Source organism: Phragmites australis, chromosome 1 (assembly GCF_958298935.1).
Source record: "Phragmites australis chromosome 1, lpPhrAust1.1, whole genome shotgun sequence".
Lineage (NCBI taxonomy): Eukaryota > Viridiplantae > Streptophyta > Magnoliopsida > Poales > Poaceae > Phragmites > Phragmites australis.
In genome coordinates, this window is record NC_084921.1 from 31,033,275 (window position 1) to 31,055,726 (window position 22,452).

The following is a 22,452-nucleotide window of genomic DNA, read 5'->3' on the forward strand; positions in this document are numbered from 1 at the left end:
TTGAGGTTTTCTTTTTCAGAAGAAAGGAGTAAATTTCACTGTTGAGGTGTCCCACAAAGAAAAACAGAGCAATCAAACGCGTTGCAGATTTTTTGGGCGAGCCATCCTAATATTTTTTGTTTGAAAATTTCAACAATTTGAATGTACCATTTCAACAATCCAAATACACTGTTTGAACAAACCGCATACAAAAATATTGAACATATTATTGCTAATTGTTGAACATGGCATCTTATAATGTTGAATTAGCACTTTACAACTGTTATATTAGGTTTCACAAATTGTTGAAAATGGCTTTTGATAATGTTGAATTAGGATATTAGGTTTCACGGATTATTGATGTAAGTCTTTTAAATTGTTGAATATATATAAAAATACAAAACTATTATAAATATAAATTATTGATATTAAATTATACAAATTAAAAACAAAAAACTACTTAGATGTGCCTGTTAGGCTTACTAACCTCCTTTTAGGAGTCGGTCACCCTACAAATAGGTGCTCTCCCCTGAGCCTAGAAAATTCGGGCCGAGCTGCATATGAATATTGGTAGTTGACGTGTTTCATCCCGTCACAAATAAGTACTAATTTGGATTGAGTGTAATCAAACAATCCAAAATTAATAATCAATATCTCAAGAAGTAGTTACATGACATTATAATTGGTATCAATAGATTTATTTCAAGTAGTTACATGGCATTAAAATTTTATTGTATTTTATAAGAGTTTTTTTTTATCATCCTTGAAGAGGGTACCAATAGGACAGTTAAAAAAGCTCATCTGATAAAACTATCAAAATACAAATTGATAGTCAAAGTTATATTTTGAAAATCGTGCTAGTGTCCAAAATGTCAATCAAAATGTCAGTCCTCGTGTCCTCAGTGGTCATGGTGCAAGGAGGGTCATCAAGAGAAGATGACAAATCCAAGCACCTCGCTTAAATAGTATTATAACATTATGTCAAAAAATGAAACTTCTGCACAGCATTGACCATGGAAGAACACAACAGTTTTAAAGTTTCCAGCACAGAAACATTACAACATCGGCACATGGACCAAAAGCGGACGACGATCGGTTTTTGTTACGACAGCCATGCACACTACCCTCTAAACGCGGTAAAAAAAAAAAAAGTCTCACATCGGACTTTATCTAGAGGACGTAATCCCGTTCCAACGGGATAGCAGTCAGCTTAGGTTTCAGACTTTCAGAGAGGTTTCATCTAAAAGAAAAATCTCAAGTTTCAGAGAGGTTCCACACAAGCAGCGTCAAGTTTCAGAAAATTTACACACAAGCCTCCTCAAGTTTCAAAGAGATTTCACACAAGAAGCCTCGAGCCATTGAGGCTTTATCAAGCTGTAGAAATGTTATCGCAGTTCCCGGAGAAGTTCTATCCAAGTTTCAGGAAGTTTAGTCGACTTTCTCTATCAGTATACTACGTATATCACAACGCAATTTTCATTTACATTCAGAATCTTGAACTCACCAACACATTGTGGGGAATAAAACATGCCTGATGCAGCCCACCCAGACACATAAATTTCTCTCCAATAACTTCAACGAAAATTACCAATTGCTTAAAGAAAAGAGAATCACCTGATGTGCGACTACAACGCCGCATAGAAGGTGAGCTTTAGGGAGAATACGGAGCATACAAAAAAGAGAAGGGAAAAAACATGGTCAACATTGGTATGTGATGCTGCCTGATTGCAGGCGCAACATCTCACAACGAATCACTGGTAGAATTCGTTCCCGGCGCTGTCTGAAACCATGTCCATAGAGGTGTCGTTGGAGCTTGTGGAATTGGTTTCCCGATTTGCCCCTGCTAAGTTTGCTTCTGCGTTCTGGCCTCCATTGCCAGCACCTTGAGTCAAGTGATAATTCTGGAGATTCCTGCACACTGGGCTTGAAAGGGCATTTGGTAATATTGTATTATTTGACTGGTCACTGAGGCTGGGTCTAGGAGCAAACCCAGCAGTTGTTTGCCCATATAAACCAGTTGCGGATTGGACAACCGGGTTTGTAAATGGATTTGCAATCTGAGGATGCTGATGTACTCTTGGGGAGACATGTGCATCAGTACCTCCATAGTCCATCTCATGCTATGAAAGAAAAGAATAGTGTCAACATTATGATTGGCTTACAAATTTAATGAGTGCAAGAAATCTTAATACCCAATGCAACAGGCATAATGGTAACGAGGTGTCCGTAGCTAGTTATTCCTAAAGTTCATACTTCATAATGTTTCACCAAACACAACTTAAGACCCCACTCTTATCTAATTCTCAAAATGATAGGTCCATTGCTGAACGTATCTCCTGTAGAGTATGAGTTGTATCTTGTATGTTCGGAAATCCTGATTCTAATCAAGGAGGTCCATATAGGTATAGATGCAAAGAAAAGATATGCTTGCAAGCAAATCAAGTGTTTCTTCTCCACAAAAGTAAGGCAGCTCATAGTCCAAACATGTTCTCAGGAAAGGAGGCAGCACCATAGACTAGGAGGTTTCAAGGTTGGACCTGGATATGAGACATTATATCAGCTACAGTGAGCCGCTCCTCTTCCTCATGCTTCCTCAAGATCCACTGGTAGAGTTTCTCCTGCAGCATTAAGCTTGAATTTAGCAAAGTACATTCTCAGGCAAATAATCCCATAAGAAAATATAACATAACAACTGTAAGGTCTAATATTTAGTAGGCAAGACAACACAAGACAAATTTTAAGTGATATGAACATCACAAATTAAAATACAGATTCTTCAATGACAAAATATTTATCATGCTCTAAGAATGGTGAATGCTTTCATATGCTGTCTTGAAGGACAACAAACTCCAGTATCAAATTATGTATATTTACCTATCCTTATAGTCACTATACCTTACTATTTCTGTAAAAGACAAAAGGCAGATCAAAGAAAACTTCATATTCCACTACTCTCAAGTTCCAATGGATACTACACTAGTGCAATACAAAATTACTTCCTTGGGGCAAAAAAGCACATGACGTGAGCACCTTTAAAATGACTACATTGCATAATTTCCTTGTGACATAGCTGTGAATGACCTAGTCTCCCCTCTCAAGACGGATTTACCTCTCAAGAACGGTACACTGACAGTGTGACACCACACAATACACACGGAATTGAGACTGCCCCAACCGTCATTTCTTCTTCTAAGCTTGTGCGCGCTGAATACGGAATCCTACACCCGTATATGGATGGATGGATAAATCCAACCTCTCCACCTCGCCCGTCAAACCCAGCAGACGGCAAAGCTCTACCATCATCGCCAAACCAAAAGTAGAATCGGAATTTGCACGCGGGGCCAATCGAATTCCCTATCCCACCACCGACCGAACGACCGACCGACGAGAGGAGGCGGGCAGGGGGAGGAAGGAGACAGGAGGGAGGGAGGCTGTAGCTGAACGCACGAGGGCGTGTCGCTCGCCGGCCTGGAAGGAGAACTTCTGCTGGGCCATGGCCTGGGTGTAGAGCTGGGAGAGGGAGTTGGCGGCGCCACAGAAGGTGGAGTAGAGCGTGCGGTCGGCCTCGTCCAGCCGCGGCGCGGCGTCCGTCTTCCTTTTCCGGGCCATCGCCGATCGAATCGAGGAGGAGGGAGGGTTTGCGGATTGCTTTGCTTGCGCTTGCAAAAAAAATTTTCTTTCTACCCGTGGTTCGGCTCGGTGCCCCTTAAATTGAAATCTCGTGGAATTCTTGGTTCACGCGACCAAGCCGTCGACCAGCAGAAGAAACGGGCCGGGCCGGGCCGGGCCGGTTCAGGATTGTTGTGGGCCGGGTCGGTTCATCTGGCTGGCCTAACCCATTCCCAGGGCACCCCTCGCACCCGCTGGAAACGGAAAAATCAATGTTTTTTCAGGCTGGCTCCCAGTCTTGTTAATCTTCGTTGAAAAAGTCTAGAGATGGATGTGGAGCGATATGTGGATTAACTTTAGTTAATTAAGTTGAACTAAAGAAATAGCTTAACGGCAGTCTATCGGTGACACAGGAATTAAGGGTCCCCGAGTTTCGAGGTCAGAACAGCAGAGTGCCACATGGCGTCCTCCCGCGGGGGTTATCTTCCCGATGTACGAGAAGATCAAGTTCTGGGAGAGGGTACTCGGGGCCATGAACAGTGGTCCCCGAGTACCTGAGTTCCCCGATGACCCAAGAAAAACTAAGTACCGGAAAGAAGGTGCTCGGAGCTGCGAACAGTGGCCTCCGAGCACCCGAGTCTCCCGAGGACCCAAGGGAAGTTAGTTCCGGGAGAGAGTGCTCGGGGCCATAAACAGTGACCCCCGAGCACTCGGTTCCCCGAGGACCCAAACAACCAGTTCCAGGAGAGAGTGCTCGGGGCCGTGAACAGTGGCCCCCGGAGCACTCGGTTTTCTGAGGATCAAGAAAGGGCATATCCGGGAGAGAATGCTCGGGGCGGCGAACAGTGGCTCCCGAGCACTCGGTTCCCCGAAGGCCTGAGAAAGTCCTTCGCCGGTGGCCCCCACAGAGGTCTAGCGGTGAGGTGTCAGCTGGTTAGAGGCCCGATGCTGCATTTAAGAAGGCGTGTGGCTTGTCACTTCTAACTGCTCCCCCCACGCTTGCTGTCAGTCCCTGTCACGGCCTAGCAGGGAGGCGTGGGGACATTTAAATGCACAGGTTCCATCGCGCGACATCCGGCGCACCTCGGGATAACATCGCGAGGCCCAAGGCGCCCCGTCTGCCGCCCTGCTGTGTCAGGCTTACTCTGACCGGGCGGGCACGCTGGGCTGCTCGGTGGCTGCCCAGTGGGCCCTCCCCGCGGCGCCCGTTGAAGAACGACATGATGACGAACAAGACCGGACGGGGCGCATTTTCAACCCTCCTCGTCACCTCGCGCAGCAACCCATGATGGTTGTTTTTCATTTATGGCGCCTTGGAACTCGCGCCATCCTTTCTGGGCACACTACCACCCCGGCGGGTATTTAAGCTGGGCGGGCTCCCTGGATAAAGACAAGTTGGAGAGTTCGATATTAACTGAGTCAGGTCCAGACAACGAAGGTTCAGTTCGGTTCAAGCCTTGAAGCCGGACGAGCACCGTAGAACAAGGAGTACGAAGTTCTAGACTTAGACAAATATTCTTGTACACAGCAGATACTCAGAGAGACATTCTCAGAGCATTTATAGCATACACACAGGAGTAGGGTGTTACGCTCAGTGCGGTCCGAACCTGTCTAAAAATCCCCTGAGCATTTACTCATTTCTGCATCTGATCCTTCCATTCCACCTGCATCTCATTTACGCCCATTTATTTCACCCGCAAAACGGATTCAGAATCATCCCCGACCGAATCTCAAAGGGGTCCCTCCAAATCCCCGTTTAAGAAGTTCACCCTCCGACACAGTCCTTAAAAAAAGTTCAAATGATAAGCCACATGTCAATAACATGTAGTAGCTAATTTCACGAGTCATCCTCATACTACATAGTTTTTTCTTAAAGAAAAAAGAAAAAAATACCTCATTGCAATGCACTAAGCTAACTTTCTCATGCAAAAGTTGTTTGTCGATTCTTTCCTCTTAATTGTAAAGCTTATTGGGATAGATTTTTCTTGCATGAACAAACTTCTTATACTTGTTTTAGCTCGTCACATTGTCTATTTGAAGTACCAACCGGTGGCAAAATAGAGAAAATGACATAACGAAATTTATACTTGTTTTATAAACAGGCTTCAAAAGGTATATATAAGGGACAACCGAGTACATGTACATGTTATTTTAATCATGTTTAACTCTAAGAGTACAGTTGCAAAGCATGATATTCTCTAAAATCATGTCCAGATGTACGCGAAATCCTAGAGATGAAGGGCTGGGAGGTAGATTTGAAAGCCCTCATTGCTGTGGAAACCTTAACTTGACACACCTGCGCGGATTACAGGTGACGGTTACAAGAATGGCGGGGAAGTGAAGAGTACCCGACGACATTCAGGGATGAATGTAGACCCATCGGGCAGGGATAATCATTCCGGTCCTGGGAGAGGTGGCGACACCAGTCTGAGCTGAGGGAAGCCATGTCCAGAGTCATAAAACTTCAAAACTAGACATTTTTTAAGTCAAACTTGCATACGTTGTTCAGTTTCTGTAGGCATTGAACAATGACACAACATCCCGCAAGACGACACAGGTTTAAAAAAAAACATTTGTAAGAGCAATTATCTTAATATAAATTTTATCTTTAAGGAGATTATACGCATTCCATAAACTATTTTAAATATGGTTTCGGAGACGAGCAGACCCAATCCGCTCGTCTGAGCCCGTCCCCGTCCAAGCCAAGCAAAACAGGCCAGTCCGGGCCGGGCCGGGCCGGGCCGGTCTGGGCTGGGTTGGGTTGCCGAGAAGTGATGAACACCTCTGCTCCACCGGTTCACAGGCTCGCAGCCTGTTGACCAACCGAGTCCACACTCCACAGTGACAGAGCAGCACACCACGCCTCCCCCAGCTTTTTGTTTAGTAGACTCCCTCTCCACTCTCCACCGCCGAACAACGCCTCGATCCAGATCCAGCCACCGTTGTGCCGCCGCGGCTGCGCCTCTCTTCCTTCTCCTGCGGGCGCCCTCGTCGTCCTCACCCTCTCTTGGGCTGCCGTGGAATGGAGATCTTTCCGGATTTGGGTTGATCCCTTCTTTTTCTCGGTAAGGAATCAACCCTAGCCTTCTTGGACGGATTGCTAGTTTTTTAAAAGCAGAATCTTTTCTTGCTCCCAGCCTTCAAATCCAAAGCTTTCTGTGGTGGATGCCCCGATTCGTCCAATCTCTTGCGAATCTGTTTGCTGCGCAGTAGAGTACGAATAGCGGTTTATTTATTAAAAAATGGGGTGGTGAATGCTAAATATGATGTAACTTCCCTTTGCAGGGTAGTAAGCTAGCCAGTGGAGCGGTAATTTGTCAGGCTGGGCACAAGATTTTAGTTCATGGTGCCTGGATGAGCAGTGGAGATGCTACTGGCTGTGGAAGGAGGAGGATTCTTCTCATCTTCAGCTTCAGGGTACAGCCATGGCCTCGCTCTCTTGCTGCTTGGACGGAAAGATGAGGAGAAGCCCGTCAAAGGGTCGCCGTGGAACCAGTACCGGCTAGTCGATCGAGAGGCCCAGCAGGTGTACCATCTGGCCTCCGACGAGGACCAGGCTCCTGGGAAATGTGCTCCCTTTGTTTGCTTCGGTTGTACGGCTACTGGCCTTGAGGGGGCATCTCCTCCGAAAGACAGATCAAGCAATGCGTTGGGTAGCTCTCTGGAAGAAGCATCTAGTACAGCAAACAAGAAGTTGACCACTAATGGTTCCACCACTGGGAATGAGAGAAGAGGCTGTCTTAAGAGCAATTCGAAAAGGGATTCTTTGGAGTGTATAGTGGTGAGTGAGGGTGAAGAACCGTGCGAGTCACTAGAAGAGGTGCAGACCTTGAAGGCTGCTATGGAACGGAGGAAAGTTCAGTGGACTGATACATGTGGAAAGGATCTTTTTGAGATCAGGGAGTTTGAAACAAGGTATGGTTTGAAAATTCTATTTTCGCTGTACCTCATTGTGCCCCCAGAAAATGTATCTTGTTCGTGATTATATTAATGTAGAAACTGTCTATTGTCGTTTGTCATACACATAAGTGAATACAAATCACTATCTGCCTCTAAAGTTGAGTTGAAGTGAAGAGCTAGGCATCACATCATCTGAAGTGTTTTGTGCCACGCAATAAGCGAACGAGGCAAAATGCACATAAAACCGAAAGCATGGGCCTACTGCAAAGTTTGAGTATTCTATTTTAAAGACTAGGCTTCACCATAAAACCGAAAGCTTCTAGAATTCTCTCCAAGCTCCACCATGATCTCTCTATGTACTTTGAATTTGTCACTTGTTCCATATTGTAACCCGTTGCGATGCCTGGGGTTTACTCTAGTTTTAGCTCATTGAAGAAGCAGTTGCACCGTCAAATGATTCAGATCTTTAGGTATTCTGTCTTGGATGGTTTTAATCCTGATTGCTATTGAATGTCAACAGTATGAAAGATAGCTGCATCCTTGTTTTGATTTGCAGTCATTTATTTGGAAGACGAGTCCCCTTCAAGTTAATTAACACAATTGTGTTTTTTCCATGTTGAAAGTGTCTGGCACTCTGGTCACTTTTACCTTGCCTAACATTAAAGCCACAAAGCCTGATAGTTCATAAGCTGCAGCCTGTATTTTAACATGGGTGCAATGAGTGTATAGATGTATACTATATTCCTGTGTTCCACTTTTAGCTTTACTGTAGCTGTAGTATAATCTGATTGCTGAGGATTATGTTTCCACAGTGATGAAGGGTTGTCAGATGATGAAGGGGAAAACGAGGGCTTCAGGAAATGCGAGTGTGTGATTCAATAGATTTCGTGTCTGTACAACAAGCTCGACAGAAACAGTGCTTCATGCGAAGCTGAAGTTGATCTCGGTATGATATGTTGCACTGGTGACTTCTCAGCAATCGGAATGATCTTTGACAGTTGAAACGAAGCAAACAGGGTGACTTGATATCTTGCTTAATTATTTGTTGGTGCTGTGTTTAGCTAGTCCGCACGGTAGGGTTACAGTTTTGATGCCCACATGTACTATATCAAGATTTTACTGCTTTGTTTCTTTTTATCTTTTTCCCTTCTGGCTTTCCTTGGTGTTCTCATGGCCGTTGTACCATATGAAACTGCCATGTTACTGTTGTCAGGGATGCTGGATTCCTGACTTCCTGCTATTCTTGTTTTGTTTTACTCCTGACGTTGAGTGATGGCTTGTTGACATCTTCGTTCAAGTTGTTAAAAGTTCATGTCTTGATGCATAAGAGTGACGCCACAAATGGACCTTTTTTTTGTTTTATTCAGCCGTATTGTGTTCCATGTGGGTTTGGTCTTCTTGCAACAGTTGTGATAACGAGACATTGGTTTTTGACAATTCAATAAGATTGGATCTCCAACAATTTATGGGATAAAATTTATGTGTACCTAAACTAGAATATATCGACTCAATTTTGAATGTTAAGTGGTGATGGTACGAATCGAACAACCCACAATTCTCTCTGTGTTCTGAGTAAAAGAATGACTTGCAGTGGCTAAAAAAGAAAATAAAGAGTACTCTCAAAAAATTACAAGCGATGTTATTTCAAATGTTTTAGGATGCGTTGGTAAAATCTTTTTAATTTTTACCATCATTATACATATAATTGTATAGATTGAGAACATAAAATTTATATTACTAAATTCGCCATTTATCTGCTGCATCACTGCACACAGTCCACCTATGCGAAGTCTGTAAAATGACGAGTCCCCAAGTGACGGCGACAGTCGCAACACGTTGCAGGGGAGCAGCAGAACGTCTGAATGTGCTGCGCCCATGCTGCGTCCCTGCAAACCTCACAAACTGTTCGGCAACACGCCCGATTAAGGTCTTGGGCTCTTTGGCGCCTCTGTTCAGAGGAAAACTTGGCACCACACATTCTTATCCACAACCAGAGTGTGGGTGTGTGTCCAAACCTTCTCCACGCGTTCCTACCCTCCCTCCAGTTTCTTTCCAAGAACCAAAAGAACCAGCACCCAACTCTTGCAAAGCTTCGAGCAAAGAAGCAACAATGTCTTTGGCCACGTCCATCCCTTCCATCAAGGTGAAGGTGGGAGGCGTCTCAGTCTCGCCTCCACACCGTGCATGCAGGTCGTTCGCGGTGATCAGGAGCTCCAAGGCGGAGGGGCCCATCCGGAGACCCGCAGCGCCTCCGCTGTCGCCGCCGCCGCCGATGCCTCCCAAGACGCCGGCTCTGTCCACACCTCCCACCCTGTCGCAGCCCCCGACCCCGGTGAAGCCGACTGCTCCGACGTCGTTGTCATCGTCGCCGCCTCCTGAGCCGAAGCCGGTGGAGGCCGCAGCTTCGGCAGCTGTGCAGAAGCCGGTGGCTGGGGCTGTGACACTGGAGTACCAGAGGAAGGTGGCCAAGGAGCTGCAGGACTACTTCAAGCAGAAGAAGCTGGAGGAGGCTGACCAGGGGCCCTTCTTTGGGTTCTTGCCAAAGAATGAGATTTCCAATGGAAGGTACGTTTGCCCCTGCAAGATGAATCAAAATTGAGAACCATAAGTTTTTTATGAAGTATGGTTGGAAAAAAAAATATTAAGATCAGATTCTTTTAATTTTCTAACTAGGATTTTTTCTTAAACTGACTAAACTAAACTGCGTACTGGTGAGCAGAATGATCATGGCATAAGGTTGTCACAAATAGCATGCTCCTTAAGCAGTCAATAAATCAAATAAATAGTGCAGCTGGGATTGCTTAGTTCCTAGTTTGTTTAGATGGTAACTGAGATGTTTCTTACTCAGCAGGAACAATGACCCAGTGAAGTTACTGCAAACTATCATATTCATTTTCCCTTTATGTAGTTACTAAATAACTCATGAGGCTCCAGATAACTACAACCTACAACAAGCATGCTAAAAATGTAGGATTAGTAGACTTATGATTCAGCAAGTTGTTGGATACGTTAAGATTGCATGTTCCGATGTGATGATTCAGACTGTTAAAATTCTTGCAGATGGGCTATGTTTGGGTTTGCAGTAGGGATGCTAACAGAGTATGCGACAGGCTCAGATTTTGTTCAGCAAATGAAGATCCTTCTCTCCAATTTTGGAATTGTTGACTTGGACTGATGGCAGACATTTGGTGTTATTGTTCTGTATAAGTCTTTTAAGTATAATGTACCTTACTTGATCTGGCATATAGAAAAATCAATCTTGCACGCTGTTCTAACTTACAACTTGGTTTCATTTGTGCTGTCCAGTGAATTATGATGAACATAAAAAGTCAATTTCCAGTTTCTTCTTTGCTTATCTATCTGAATTTGCTCATGGACAAGGACAACATGGTGGTTCCATTACGATTTACTGAGTTACAGTCCATGCTAAAAAGGTTTACTACTCTAATGTACAATTACAAGATGCCAATCACAGAATAAGATTTTTAGCTAAAAAACAGCTCATGTAGCTTGAGTTCAAACTCACATGAGTCTGCTGTGCATTACTAAGCTAGATGAACATTTAAGGAAATGAACCAGTATATGCACATCACAATATCAGGCATACAAAGTGGTGTCTTGGGAGTAAAATTAATGCATACTGCACTTGCTCATACAGTATTTAAGGAACAAAAGTAGTTATTCGGTCAGATTATGGATGTATCACAAATATTATGTTAACTTATGTAGAGTGCGCTATCCATGGACTGTCATGAAAAGATAACGGCTATAAATCAGCAGAAGTTCTAGGCTTCCGGCCCATGATTTCTAAATATCTCTAAAGCTCCATACGAGTCTGCACATCACAGCAAACCACATGAAGACCTTTAATGTTCAAGTTAGATGCCAGAATAAATCAAGGCCAAAAAATACAATAGATTAGTTTGCAAATTCCTTGGGATAGGGGATAATGGAATAACATTTGCAGCAGTTTAGTTATGAAATGGTAAAATCATGTATCTGAAGACAAACTATAACTGTATTTTTTACGCTAACTACAACTCTATATTTGAAAAGAAACATTTGCCTCAATTCTGAGAAAGTTAAGAAACCATGTACCTGGTAATGTGGTACTATGACCTGAGAAGTTAAGAACTGTTACAAAGGAGTTACCAGTAATCCCCACAAGAACACTTCCCATCCTTGAAATGATGAAATCGGATAGAATCCCTTAAAATGATTTGCCGGCCAACAACCTGAGAAATGTATCTAAAGGCTGTGTGACAATCTCCGCAAACCCGAAGGTTCTTCATGATTCTTATAGGGCCACCTGAGGAGGAACGTGTCAAAACAAAGGCAACAGCAAGCTTTTCACTATGATAGCTCAACAACTCCTCTTTGTTTTCTTCTTCGAGATCATGCAAGGCATACTCTGTCAGGGGAACATAACCAGCATTCCTTATATTGTGTATCAAAAAATTCAGCTTTTCATATATTTCTTTGGTGTTTGGATGGGATCTATCTCCAGCAATAAAAGTATGAACTCCATCACCTAGTGTTACCCAACTGCGACCAGCCTCTTTTTTCACTGCCGCTTGTCTCATTGCATCTCGGGCTTTGGCTGTATCTTCCCACATTCCTGTAGCTGCATGAAAGTTAGATGCAAGAACATAGTTTACAGGATTTTGAGGCTCTATTTCCAAAAGCATCCTTGAAGCTTCTCTCCCCAGATCAATCTTAGCCCCGTCTTTTGATTGTCGACAAGCAACTAAAACAGTCCTCCATATGAGAGCATTTGGTTTCATTGGCATTCTTTGTATGTACTCTTTTATCTTGTCAAGCTTGCCAGCTCGACCGAGAAGGTCTATAACACAAGAATAATGTTCAATCTGATGTAGTATACCACGATCCCCCATCATTTCAAAATACTCTAAACCTCTTTCCACCAATCCAGCATGACTACAGGCAGATAGCACACTGACATAGGTAACATGGTCTGGACTTTCTGTGCTGCACTGCATTTCCTCAAATATTTCAAGGGCTTTCCTTCCAAGACCATGTCTTGCATAACCAGAAATCATAGAATTCCATGAGAACTCATTTCTCTGAGTCATAGAATTGAAAACCTTTGAAGCATAATCCACCCTTCCGCACTTGGAGTACATATCAACAAGAGCGCTCTCAACCACAACATCAGATTCCAAGTGTGACCTAATACCAAAAGCATGCATCTCCATTCCACGCTCCAATGCTGCCACAGAGGCACATGCGTTTAGTATTATGGAGAAAGTGCAGCAATCCATCATTTGGTCACTCTGTACCATAAGCCAAACACAGTCCATAGCCTCCTGTAGATGGTCATTGTAAATGTACCCTGAAATCATAGAATTCCATGAGACAGCATCCCTTCTGCCAGACATTTTAGAAAACAAATGCTCACAGGAATCCATGTCTCCTGATTTTGCATAGCATGATATGAGTGCATTATCTACTGCATTATCTTCTGTAACTCCATGCTTCAGCACCATCGCATGAACCTGCTTCCCCAATTCAAGAACAGACAATGGAGACAAAGCAGCCAGTAAGTTTACAAATGTTACTTTATTTGGGGTCAAACCACTCCTCATCATATTGGAGAAAACTTCCACAGTTTCAGAAGTAGGAGCTTGTGAACTGGCCATGACCCTCATCATAGAGTTCCAAGAAACTTCATCATGTTCAGTCATAGAGCCGAAAACCTTCCAGCACTCTGACATAGCTCCACATTCTCCATATATTTTAACCAGTGCATTTGAAACGGAAGTATCTAAATCTAGCCCCCATTTAATAGCATCACAATGCACTTGCTGGCCTGTAGCTAAAAGTCTCAAACCTGCACAGGAACTCAAACCACTGATTGTTGCAAATTTTGACGGGCTTATACAACCCTGTCTCATCAGATAGTAATGCATTATTGCTTCTTCACAATTACAGTTCTGATCAAGAGCCGAGATGATGGTGTTCCATGAAATCCTATCCCTCGCTTCCATTAGCTGAAAAACTCTAGAGGCCCTATCAATGGCACCACATTTGCCGTACATATTAACCAAACCATTACTAATAGCAATTTTCAGATCAGTAAGTCCAGTCCTAAGCATATGTCCATGGACTTCCCTACCTTTCCTCAGCCGTTCTTCGGATACAGAGAATTCAGCTATCGCACTGAGCAGCACAACATATGTGTCTGTATTGACATCAACAGAACCCCTTGTCCCCACGAAAATCTCTACCGCTTCTTCACCACAGTGCTGCTTGACCAACCCAACTATCAAACCATTCAAGGTAACTGCATTTCTCTCTTTCAAACTGAGAAAAATGTCCTTAGCTTCATCAAGCAAGCCATGTCTGGCGAAAGCACTAACCAGAGCACTGCCGACATAGAGGTCACTAGAACAACCAGACTTGAGCACCCTTGCAAACACTTGTTCAAGCACACCCGAGCTGCACGACAACAGATACGTCGCAATGATCAAACTGCCGAAGGTATGTTCGGTCGGCCGCAGCCCAAACCCTGATTCATCTCGCTGCATATACATGAACAGTGTAAACGTTGAAATCACATCCCCTTTCTTAGCATACACAGACATCAAGGCGTTCCACGTGATCAAGTCCTTGACCGGCGTGGCATCGAACACTAGCTGCGCCAGGAGCGGTGGACCAACAGAGCAGCTACCATACATAGAGATCATGGCATTGCATACCGTGGTGTTCGACGCATACACCATCTTTGACACCAACCCATGGACCTGCGTCGCGAAGCCAAGCCTGTCGGGCCCCGTGTCCTGGCACGCCCGGAGCACGGTTCCGAAGGTGAAGGACGTGGGCCTGCACCCGGGCGCCTCCTCCCGCAGCATGGCGCGGAACACCCGTAACGCCTCGTCGGCGAGCCCGGACAGCACATACCCGGAGATGAGGCAGGTCCAGGAGACGGCGTTCCGCTCAGGCATTTCGTCGAACACCCGGCGCGCGGCGGCCAGGCGCAAGCCCTTGGCGTATGAGTTGATGAGATGGTTGGAGAGGAAGAGGTCATGGTTGAGCCCACGCCTGAAGAGCTCTACGTGGAAGTTCTCCGGGGAGGCGTCGCCGCGGCGGCGGAGCAGGAGGAGGTCGACGTGAGGTTGCGGCGAAGGCGAGGGCGAGGGCGAGGGCGAACGAGGAGGCAGGAGGCGGTGGGCGAGGAGTTCGCGGAGAGGCACAGGAGGAGGAAGGCGGCGAGGTGGTGGCGAGGAAGCGGAGGCAGCGGAGGAGGAGGAGGAGGAGCAGCGGAGGGTGAGGTGCGCTAATGGCGGGAGCTTGCGGTGCATGGGTCTTGGAAACGAAAGAGTAATGACGGATTCCATGGAATGCGTGAAGGCTTAAGCGATCCGCCATCATTCCTTGTTCGCTGGCTGGAAACCTGTTTTCTTACGGGGGAAGCGTAGTTCCGTCGCGTGAGAATCCAAAAACCATTGCTTGCTTACCCCCATCGAGTCATCCGTCATGGGTAATTTTCGTTTAAAACTTCCTCCAATTCACAATATAAATACATTGGGATGTGTCGCTCCACAATGTATGTTCAATGAAAAACGATAGTATTTTCAGTCATGGTTGTTATAGTGTCTTATCTATGTACGTGCATATAGTGGTTTTGAAATTATATTAGGTGGCGCTGTGTGGCACGGCAAGCTCAGATTGGGGCAGCAGCCATGGGCTTGGCAAGCTCGGGTTTTCGCGGTGACCATGGTTCAAGCTTAGTTTTTGGGAGAGAAGTAGGAGATGCCATGTCACCAAAAAATGTATGAGGTGTGAAGAGGTGGGAGACAAAAAAAAAAGTAGAAGATGCCATATCTAACTAGTAGGCCTCACTTTCATGTATATGTCACGTGGGATGAAAACTAGGATAAATTGGGCACAGAGTCATTTGCCTAGTTTGAGAAATTCAAGCGATGACTGTCATTAGAGTTCATAAAAAATTCGGACCGACAAGTTTAAGGAGGTCAAATAGATTAAAAAACACATGCTTTGGACCAAACATTGGTCCTCAAGTGCAAGCATACTAGAGAACTTTAGTGCAAGACTTAGACAACATTGGTGGGAATTTAATGGACAACTTTAGTGCAAGACTCGGATAATTTTAGCTGCTGTACAATGGACAGCTTGCTTGTCTAATTTAGCGCAATCTCCTCAATTATACAAGCAAATGGCTATTTGTGGCGGGTATAAACGTGTATTCGAGGTTGGTCATGTCTTTAGAGCAGAAAGTTCCAACACACACAGGCGTCTCTGTGAGTTTGTTGGTCTTGATGCTGAAACAATGGAGATTAAGGAGCACTATTTTGAGGTCTGTGATATTATAGATGGCTTATTCGTGTCGATATATATTTAAACACTTGACTGAAAACGGCGAGAAGGAACTTGAGGCTATAAATAGGTAGTATCCATTTGAACCTGTGAAGTATCTAGAGCAAACCTAGCCTTGAAGCTCACTTATGAGGAAGGGAGTTCAATGTTGAAGGAAGCTGGGACAGAAATTTCTGGAGCACAAAGAATACATACACAAGTTATCAAGGGGAGAATTCCTTCAGTGTCATGAAAAAGTTGCTCTTCCTTCACTGCCATCAAATTTTTTGAAGTTCCCTCACTGCCATCCATTTTATCTTTCTTCCTCCCTCTGCCACTCCGTGACCGCTCCGACAATTCTTCAGTCGAATTTCACCGTGCTTTGGTACTGTTGATGATACTATTCACAATACAATGGTCATCTAATATCTCTAAGAATTAGTGGTCTTATATTTCTTCAAAAATTCTAAATATTTTTATATGTGTTCTATAATCTATATATAACCCATTTTAATTGGATTCACCCAAAAAAACTATGTAAAATTTAAACTAAAATTCTCAAAAAAAACTATTTTTTATAACTTCTAACAATTGTTAGTGCCTCAAATAAAATCCTAAAAATCTAGGGCTGAAAGTCTAAAACCCATTTTAACAGAAGCTCTAAGCCACATTAAAAATCTAGGGCTTTATGCAAATATAAATAGAGCATTACAAATGAACTTATTTTTTCACTATATAACCTAGTGTTAAAAATAATTTTAGAAATTATTTCATCACATAAAAAGAATATTAGTGAATTTTACTAGATTTTTAGGATTTTATTTTAGGCCCTAACAATCGTTAGAAATTATAAAAATAGTTTTTTAGATTTTAGTTTCAATTCTACATAGGATTTTTGGATGAATCTAATTAAAATAGATTGCACATAGATTATAAAACACCTAAAAAAATTTAGGATTTTTAAGAAACAGAAGACTACTAATTTTTTTTAAAAAATAGAAAGCCATTGGTTTTTGAAAATATCAGATGATCACCGTATTATGAGCAGTACCATCAACGGTATCGATGTACAGTGAAACTCGATGAAAGAATTGACACTACTACAGAATCCCACATAATAGCCGCCACCTTCAGTACTGGTTCAAAGGAACCGATACTGAAAGAGGTATCAGTGCCGGTTCTAAAACTCCCGCCCGCGATTGAGGGCCTGGAGTTAAGAACCGGCACTGAAAGCCTGCTACAGTATATATAGCCCATCTTCTTCCCCGTCTCGACCCAGAACAGAGCCGCCGCCACCGCAGCCCAATGTTACAGCGCCTCATTGCCAATTTTTTTTGGCGATTCAAGTTTTTTTTTTTGCGTGGGAGCCTTCAAAATTTGGAGGAGTCAACTGTTTTAAGGTTAGTGAGATTATATTTTATTTTTGGATAGATTACTTGGTAAATTGCTCTAGGGTTGATGATGGATGGTGCTTGTTCCATGGTTATGGATTTAGAGATGTAGTTGAGATCTAATTTAGGTAAAATTTGCAACTTTGTCGTTGTTAGATGTATAGAAATGATCTAAATTTGATTCTGAGTTGGATTTTAGTTGTTAGATTTCTCTAGGTTTGAATTTAGGTGGTTGTTAGTTGGTGTTGAAATTTGAAATGAGCAAGAGCTCAAATATCCATATAAATTAGAGAAAGGTTGCAATTTTATCATTGTAGATGATTTAACGAGTTGCAACTTTGCAACTTGTTGAACCATTATTGCTATTCAAAAATTACAAAAATACCGCTAGAACTGTCATTCGAGTGGCATCCAAAGAATAAAAAATCAGGGAGGTATTTGTAAAATATCTCTAAAATCTAGCTCTAATTTTCTGGTATGTGGATTGCGTATATTTTTAAAGTCATGAATTTTAATAATAATCTAGTGAATTCTATGTAAAGGACCCGGACCCAGCTAACAAGGAGGAGCGTCACGTGGTTCTTCAAGGAAAAGAAAAATCGTCGGTGTTGAGAATGTTGTCGATGACAAAGACTGCGACAAATTCGAAGACCTGCCTCCTTTTGGAGAGAATGTCGAACTGATTCTCATTGATGACACTGCGGAAGCTACCTACATACGCCGCGACCATAATGAAGCATTAATCGTTCAGTGAAAGCAGCTTTCATGTATTTGGTGAAATTTATATAATATTTAGGTTAAGCTTTATTTTGTATGAAGGACATGTATGAGTGATGTAATAATATGCTTTAATTTATATCGAGTGCATATTGAATTTTTCTAGAATTATTTTTCAACATAAAACAAGTTAAAAAGATTTTATAAAATTTATTTGCAATTTTCTAGAATTAAAACTAATTTTATATGCAACAAAGCACATTAATGCATTTATTTTGTCAAACAAAGCACATTATAAGAATTAATTTGCTGGGAAATCAAGTATTTATAACCGGCACTGATACTAGTATCAGTGCCGGTTGAAAAATAGAACCGGCACTGATACGTCTCCTATATTTATCTCCAACACTTAGCTGCATCCTCGTTCCTTTATTCACCCTAGCGCTACCTTCCTCGTTCGCTTCAGTCACCCGAGCCTCGACGCGCCGCCACCTCCTCTCGACGCCGATTTGTCCCTGAGCCCTGGCCGTCGTCACCCCCCACGGAGGAGGAGCCGCCGCCGCCCTTGACGCCGACGCCGATGACCACCTCTCCTGCTCTGCTCTCCTCCATCCCCTTCAAGCCCAACGGGTAAGCACCATCCCGTCCTCCCCAATGAAATTTGTGATAAGGATGGAAGAATTTTGGAGAAATAGAGGAACTACGAACTAGGGTTCTATAGCTTAGTGCTATGAAAATTCAAGTGACTGGATTACCTAAATACATGTGAAAAATGTGAAGTTCAAATATACATATATGCGAGACTATTTTTGTTCTGTGAAATGTGAGCTGTTTGGAGATATTGAGCCCCTTTGGTTTGAAAACTGTTGAGCTCCAGAGAGTATCAATTTAAGTTGATAGTGTCATTGTTGTTGATCCATTAGGGAGGTTGAGTGTTCATCCAATTTTTGTCCATGGCCATCCTGTCTAATTGTATCCTGTCATGGAAGAATGAATTGTTTAGTAAAATACAGTTCGACGACAGGTTCTTGAAGACGAAATAAAACTGGTAGATAACTATGCTTTTATTGCAGCTGTGCAATTTTGCAACAATTTGTGTGTTTATGGTCTGACATCAAACTTCTGCATTTATCTGGGTTTACGGCGTGCAAATTGGCAAATGTCCTAAAAAAGAAAGTACCTGAATTTGTGTTGCAGCAGCAACTTGCATATATGTATCAATTTAAGTTGATAGTGCCATAGTTGTTGATCCATTAGGGAGGTTGAGTGTAGATGTTATGTGCTGCAATGATCTGTAATCCTTCGGTACATGTATAATTGTACAAACATTTATATTGTAATTCATGATTCAAAGTTAACTAGTGCAAGCTCTGTTGGCAAATATGATTCTTTTATGAAGGCTACGGTGTTGGAATTCGCTCATGTTTTCTTTGTCAGAATTACCTTGTAGTGTAGTCTTGGTATGAGAATACATCTAGTGCTGCACCCCTTAAAGTTACCATGCTACCATTCATTTTCCACATACAGTTGTGCAAAAACTCTTATTATTTTGGTTATATAGCGCTTGTTGTGAATACCATCAAGAAGTTGAGGAAGTATTGGTCAGATCTCATCAAGATTTGCAGAACAAAACTAATTGTAGTTAATGAACTAAAACACCAAATACATTTTCCACATACAGTCATTCAAAAACTCTTATTGTTTTGGTTATATAGTGGTGATGTAATTGAGCCATTTTAGCTAAAAGTAGCCTAATCTTTCTCTTTTTTTCCTTTATAATTTTGGGTTTCCTTTTAAAAGAAATTCGTCTTTTATGTTACTTGACGTGTCGATCGAGTTAGAGTTGAAAGTTCGTATTTGCTTTATTATTGTCCATGTTGTCCAATTGGGAGTAATTGCGATGCACAGGTAGCCGTGGCTGGTGAAGTCGTCATTGTCCAATTGTGATATCTTTGACCCAGTCATTGTTAAATTCTAATACAACTCATTCTAATATATTTTTATTTGAATTTAAATCTTGTGAAACCGGAAAACTATAACAAGGCAACTTGTTGCAATAAATGTTAGAAAAATGGTCACTTGGTGATGTATCCCAGAATAAGTAGATTAGCTGGTTACGTGAATGAAAATATCGAGGTTTGATCTTTGTTTCTTTTTGATCGAGCTCATTGAGTCAATAGGTGTTGCAAGGCCGCCACCATTACAATATTTTTTTTATCTCAAACCATGCAATTTTCTAATAATTGGACTAGCTTTGTCATTGATTCTAATATGTGCCTTTCATTTGAATATATAGCTTTGTATATATACCTTTGAATATATAGCTTTGTATATATAGCTTTGTCATAAATTGGTATGTCATATGTGTTTTCCTATCCGTTTTGGATGGTTGTAGAACAATGACTGATGGTTGGGCGTGGACCATCGAAAAGATTGATGATATAGTTGTAGACCTAAGGAAGATGGCTAAGGAAAGCTTCGATCCCTGTTCGTGCAAGTGCTCTATGGATGCGAACCGGTTTGTACTCCAAATTGAGGAGGTAGTGAGAAGGCTTCAGAAGTTGTCCATTCAATCGGCCGAGGTGCTGGACCGTCAAGATGTTGGCCACCTTGAGGGCGATGATGTGGATTCTAGCGTGGACCAAAACGACGTGGTTCCTTATGACTACGTTGAGGGCGATGATGTTGGCCACATTGAGGGCGATGAGTACTGGTGGTTGCCGAGTGATGATAGCGATGAGTAGTTTGAATGTATAATGCTTGTGTGGACCTGATTATTATGTGTTCTGTACTCTGGCTATGAACACTTGCATAACTGAAACTGATGTATGTTGTACTTATGGACCTGATCAATATGTTGTACTTTTGCATTTCTGTATGCCTTATGCCCTTGCATTTTACGTCCCTTTCTCCTCATTTCTTCTATGTTCCAGTATAGCATTCGGTTTTAGATTATCTCTAAATCAAGTGCTTCTTGTGTCTACAATGTTGATGTAGGAATGACACGTACGAAATCCAACCGCCGTGCACGGCCCCATCCTGTCCCCCCTCCGATACAAGGTCCCTCAAGTCCGGCTCCAGCCTCAGTACATGATGAGCCTGCAAACATGGAGCCGGACCAGACATGGGGCGGTAGCCCGAGATTGTACTTGAACATGGAACAGTTTGAGTTGGAGACAACCGTTGAGGCTGCGCAGGGCACGACCGAAGGTGATGCACCGGAGGGTCAGATCGACCCTGATGCTGATGCTCCGGGTGGTGACGAGATGACTGGAGAAGATAGGAGTGGACGAGGTCCCAGTAGGATGCCTAAGGGACGTTTCATCATCGCGGAGGTCAATGCAGTCGGGGAGGCCACAAGACCAAAAGTTATTCTCGGCCCGTACAAGACAGCAATCGGGTGTCTGGTGAGGGACCATGTCGCAGTCACATACAGAACTTGGAGAGGCAGACGGGATGACATGTGGGTGGTTCCAGAAAATATCAAGGATCTTATGTGGGGCAAGTTGTTGGCAAAGTTTTAGTTCCCTGAAGGATGCAGCATGGCCAAAGCGAAGAGTCGTGCCCTATCAACAATGTCCATCGCGTTCAAGAATTTCAAGAATAAGCTGTGGAGAAATTATGGCTTGGTAGGCCGGACACCAAAATGGGACCATTATCCGACGGTTCAACCATTCTGGAACGATTTCATAGAGCACAAGCGTTCAGAGGAAGCACAAAGACTAAGCGAGATCAACAAAGCCAACTCCAAGAAGAACATGTACCCCCACAGAACTGGCTCGCATGGGTACGTGAGGAAATACGATGAGTGGGATGAGATGGAAGAACAGGTAACCCGCAGTGGTGCCACACCTCAGACGGCTCCCTGGATTGAACGGGCGAAGCACTATCTGTACGCGAGAGGGGTGACCTTAGCGGCAGATGGCAGTCTGAACTTCAAAAGCGACAGAGAACAGGAAGTGATGCAGAGAATTGCAGATGCCCACACCCAGTCTTCCCAAGGCTCTTTCAGGCCGGATAGGGAGAACGACCAGTTAATCTTGGCACTAGGAACCAAGGAGCACCCAGGTCGCACCAGAGGCAAGGGTGTGGTGCCCTGGAAAGAGGGATTCCCAGAATCCGCCGAAAGTTATAGGAGTCGGAAGAGAAGGAGAGAAGAGCTGGAAGACCTGCTGGCTGTAGTGCAACAAGAACTTGTGCAAGAGCGTCAGATGACAGACGTCAAAATCAAAGAAATCAAAGAATCATTTCAGCAAGGAATCAGACAGCAGCAAGGCGAAGAAAATGTTGTGAGCCCTGGTGGTCGTCGGAGCAGCTGCACGTCCGCGGGGTTTGGAGAAGATGAATTAGCCGGTTTCCCCGTGGATGACATCACAGAAAGCAAGGTGTGCAAGCTTGTCGTGCCCACTATGAACATTACCATCACGGTGGCTATGGGGCAGGTCGACCAATGTGTCGAAGGGGCTCTCTTGAACGATCTTCCGATACCACGGGGATACGCTAAGGTCCACGTGGACTC

At 43.4% G+C, this 22,452-nt stretch overlaps 4 protein-coding genes across 4 annotated transcripts; 2 read left to right on the top strand and 2 right to left on the bottom strand.

Annotated features, from left to right (window-relative positions):
• Nucleotides 1-1,437: 1,437 nt before the first annotated feature.
• On the bottom strand, nt 1,438-3,660 carry LOC133915046 (uncharacterized). Its single transcript, XM_062358050.1, has 3 exons — nt 3,427-3,660; nt 2,517-2,597; nt 1,438-2,099 (listed from the first exon to the last, which is right to left on the bottom strand). Exons 1-3 carry the CDS (start codon nt 3,586-3,588, stop codon nt 1,731-1,733), a joined length of 612 nt encoding a protein of 203 aa, XP_062214034.1. The 5' UTR covers nt 3,589-3,660; the 3' UTR covers nt 1,438-1,730.
• Nucleotides 3,661-6,414: 2,754 nt separating this feature from the next.
• Nucleotides 6,415-8,815, top strand: LOC133915074 (uncharacterized). The gene is made up of 3 exons (XM_062358086.1): nt 6,415-6,653; nt 6,874-7,503; nt 8,301-8,815. The coding sequence occupies exons 2-3, from the start codon at nt 6,956-6,958 to the stop codon at nt 8,368-8,370; spliced, it is 618 nt and encodes a 205-aa protein (XP_062214070.1). The 5' UTR covers nt 6,415-6,653; nt 6,874-6,955; the 3' UTR covers nt 8,371-8,815.
• A 421-nt stretch (nt 8,816-9,236) lies between these two features.
• On the top strand, nt 9,237-10,843 carry LOC133915065 (light-harvesting complex-like protein OHP2, chloroplastic). The gene is made up of 2 exons (XM_062358074.1): nt 9,237-10,053; nt 10,549-10,843. The coding sequence occupies exons 1-2, from the start codon at nt 9,287-9,289 to the stop codon at nt 10,661-10,663; spliced, it is 882 nt and encodes a 293-aa protein (XP_062214058.1). The 5' UTR covers nt 9,237-9,286; the 3' UTR covers nt 10,664-10,843.
• LOC133915056 (putative pentatricopeptide repeat-containing protein At5g09950) lies at nt 9,652-14,889 on the bottom strand. The gene is made up of 2 exons (XM_062358062.1): nt 11,587-14,889; nt 9,652-11,323 (listed from the first exon to the last, which is right to left on the bottom strand). Exon 1 carries the CDS (start codon nt 14,844-14,846, stop codon nt 11,637-11,639), a length of 3,210 nt encoding a protein of 1,069 aa, XP_062214046.1. The 5' UTR covers nt 14,847-14,889; the 3' UTR covers nt 9,652-11,323; nt 11,587-11,636.
• Nucleotides 14,890-22,452: the final 7,563 nt, after the last annotated feature.

Excerpts from the sequence above, each read along its gene's own strand:
- LOC133915046 (XM_062358050.1), bottom strand. The coding sequence starts at position 3,588 with ATGGCCCGGAAAAGGAAGACGGACGCCGCGCCGCGGCTGGACGAGGCC. Across the intron at positions 2,598-3,426 it reads CCGGCGAGCGACACGCCCTC|GAGAAACTCTACCAGTGGAT; the intron begins GTGCGTTCAGCT and ends TTAATGCTGCAG. Across the intron at positions 2,100-2,516 it reads ATATAATGTCTCATATCCAG|CATGAGATGGACTATGGAGG; the intron begins GTCCAACCTTGA and ends TTTCTTTCATAG.
- LOC133915065 (XM_062358074.1), top strand. The coding sequence starts at position 9,287 with ATGACGAGTCCCCAAGTGACGGCGACAGTCGCAACACGTTGCAGGGGA. Across the intron at positions 10,054-10,548 it reads AATGAGATTTCCAATGGAAG|ATGGGCTATGTTTGGGTTTG; the intron begins GTACGTTTGCCC and ends AAATTCTTGCAG.
- LOC133915074 (XM_062358086.1), top strand. The coding sequence starts at position 6,956 with ATGCTACTGGCTGTGGAAGGAGGAGGATTCTTCTCATCTTCAGCTTCA. Across the intron at positions 7,504-8,300 it reads ATCAGGGAGTTTGAAACAAG|TGATGAAGGGTTGTCAGATG; the intron begins GTATGGTTTGAA and ends ATGTTTCCACAG.
- LOC133915056 (XM_062358062.1), bottom strand. The coding sequence starts at position 14,846 with ATGGAATCCGTCATTACTCTTTCGTTTCCAAGACCCATGCACCGCAAG.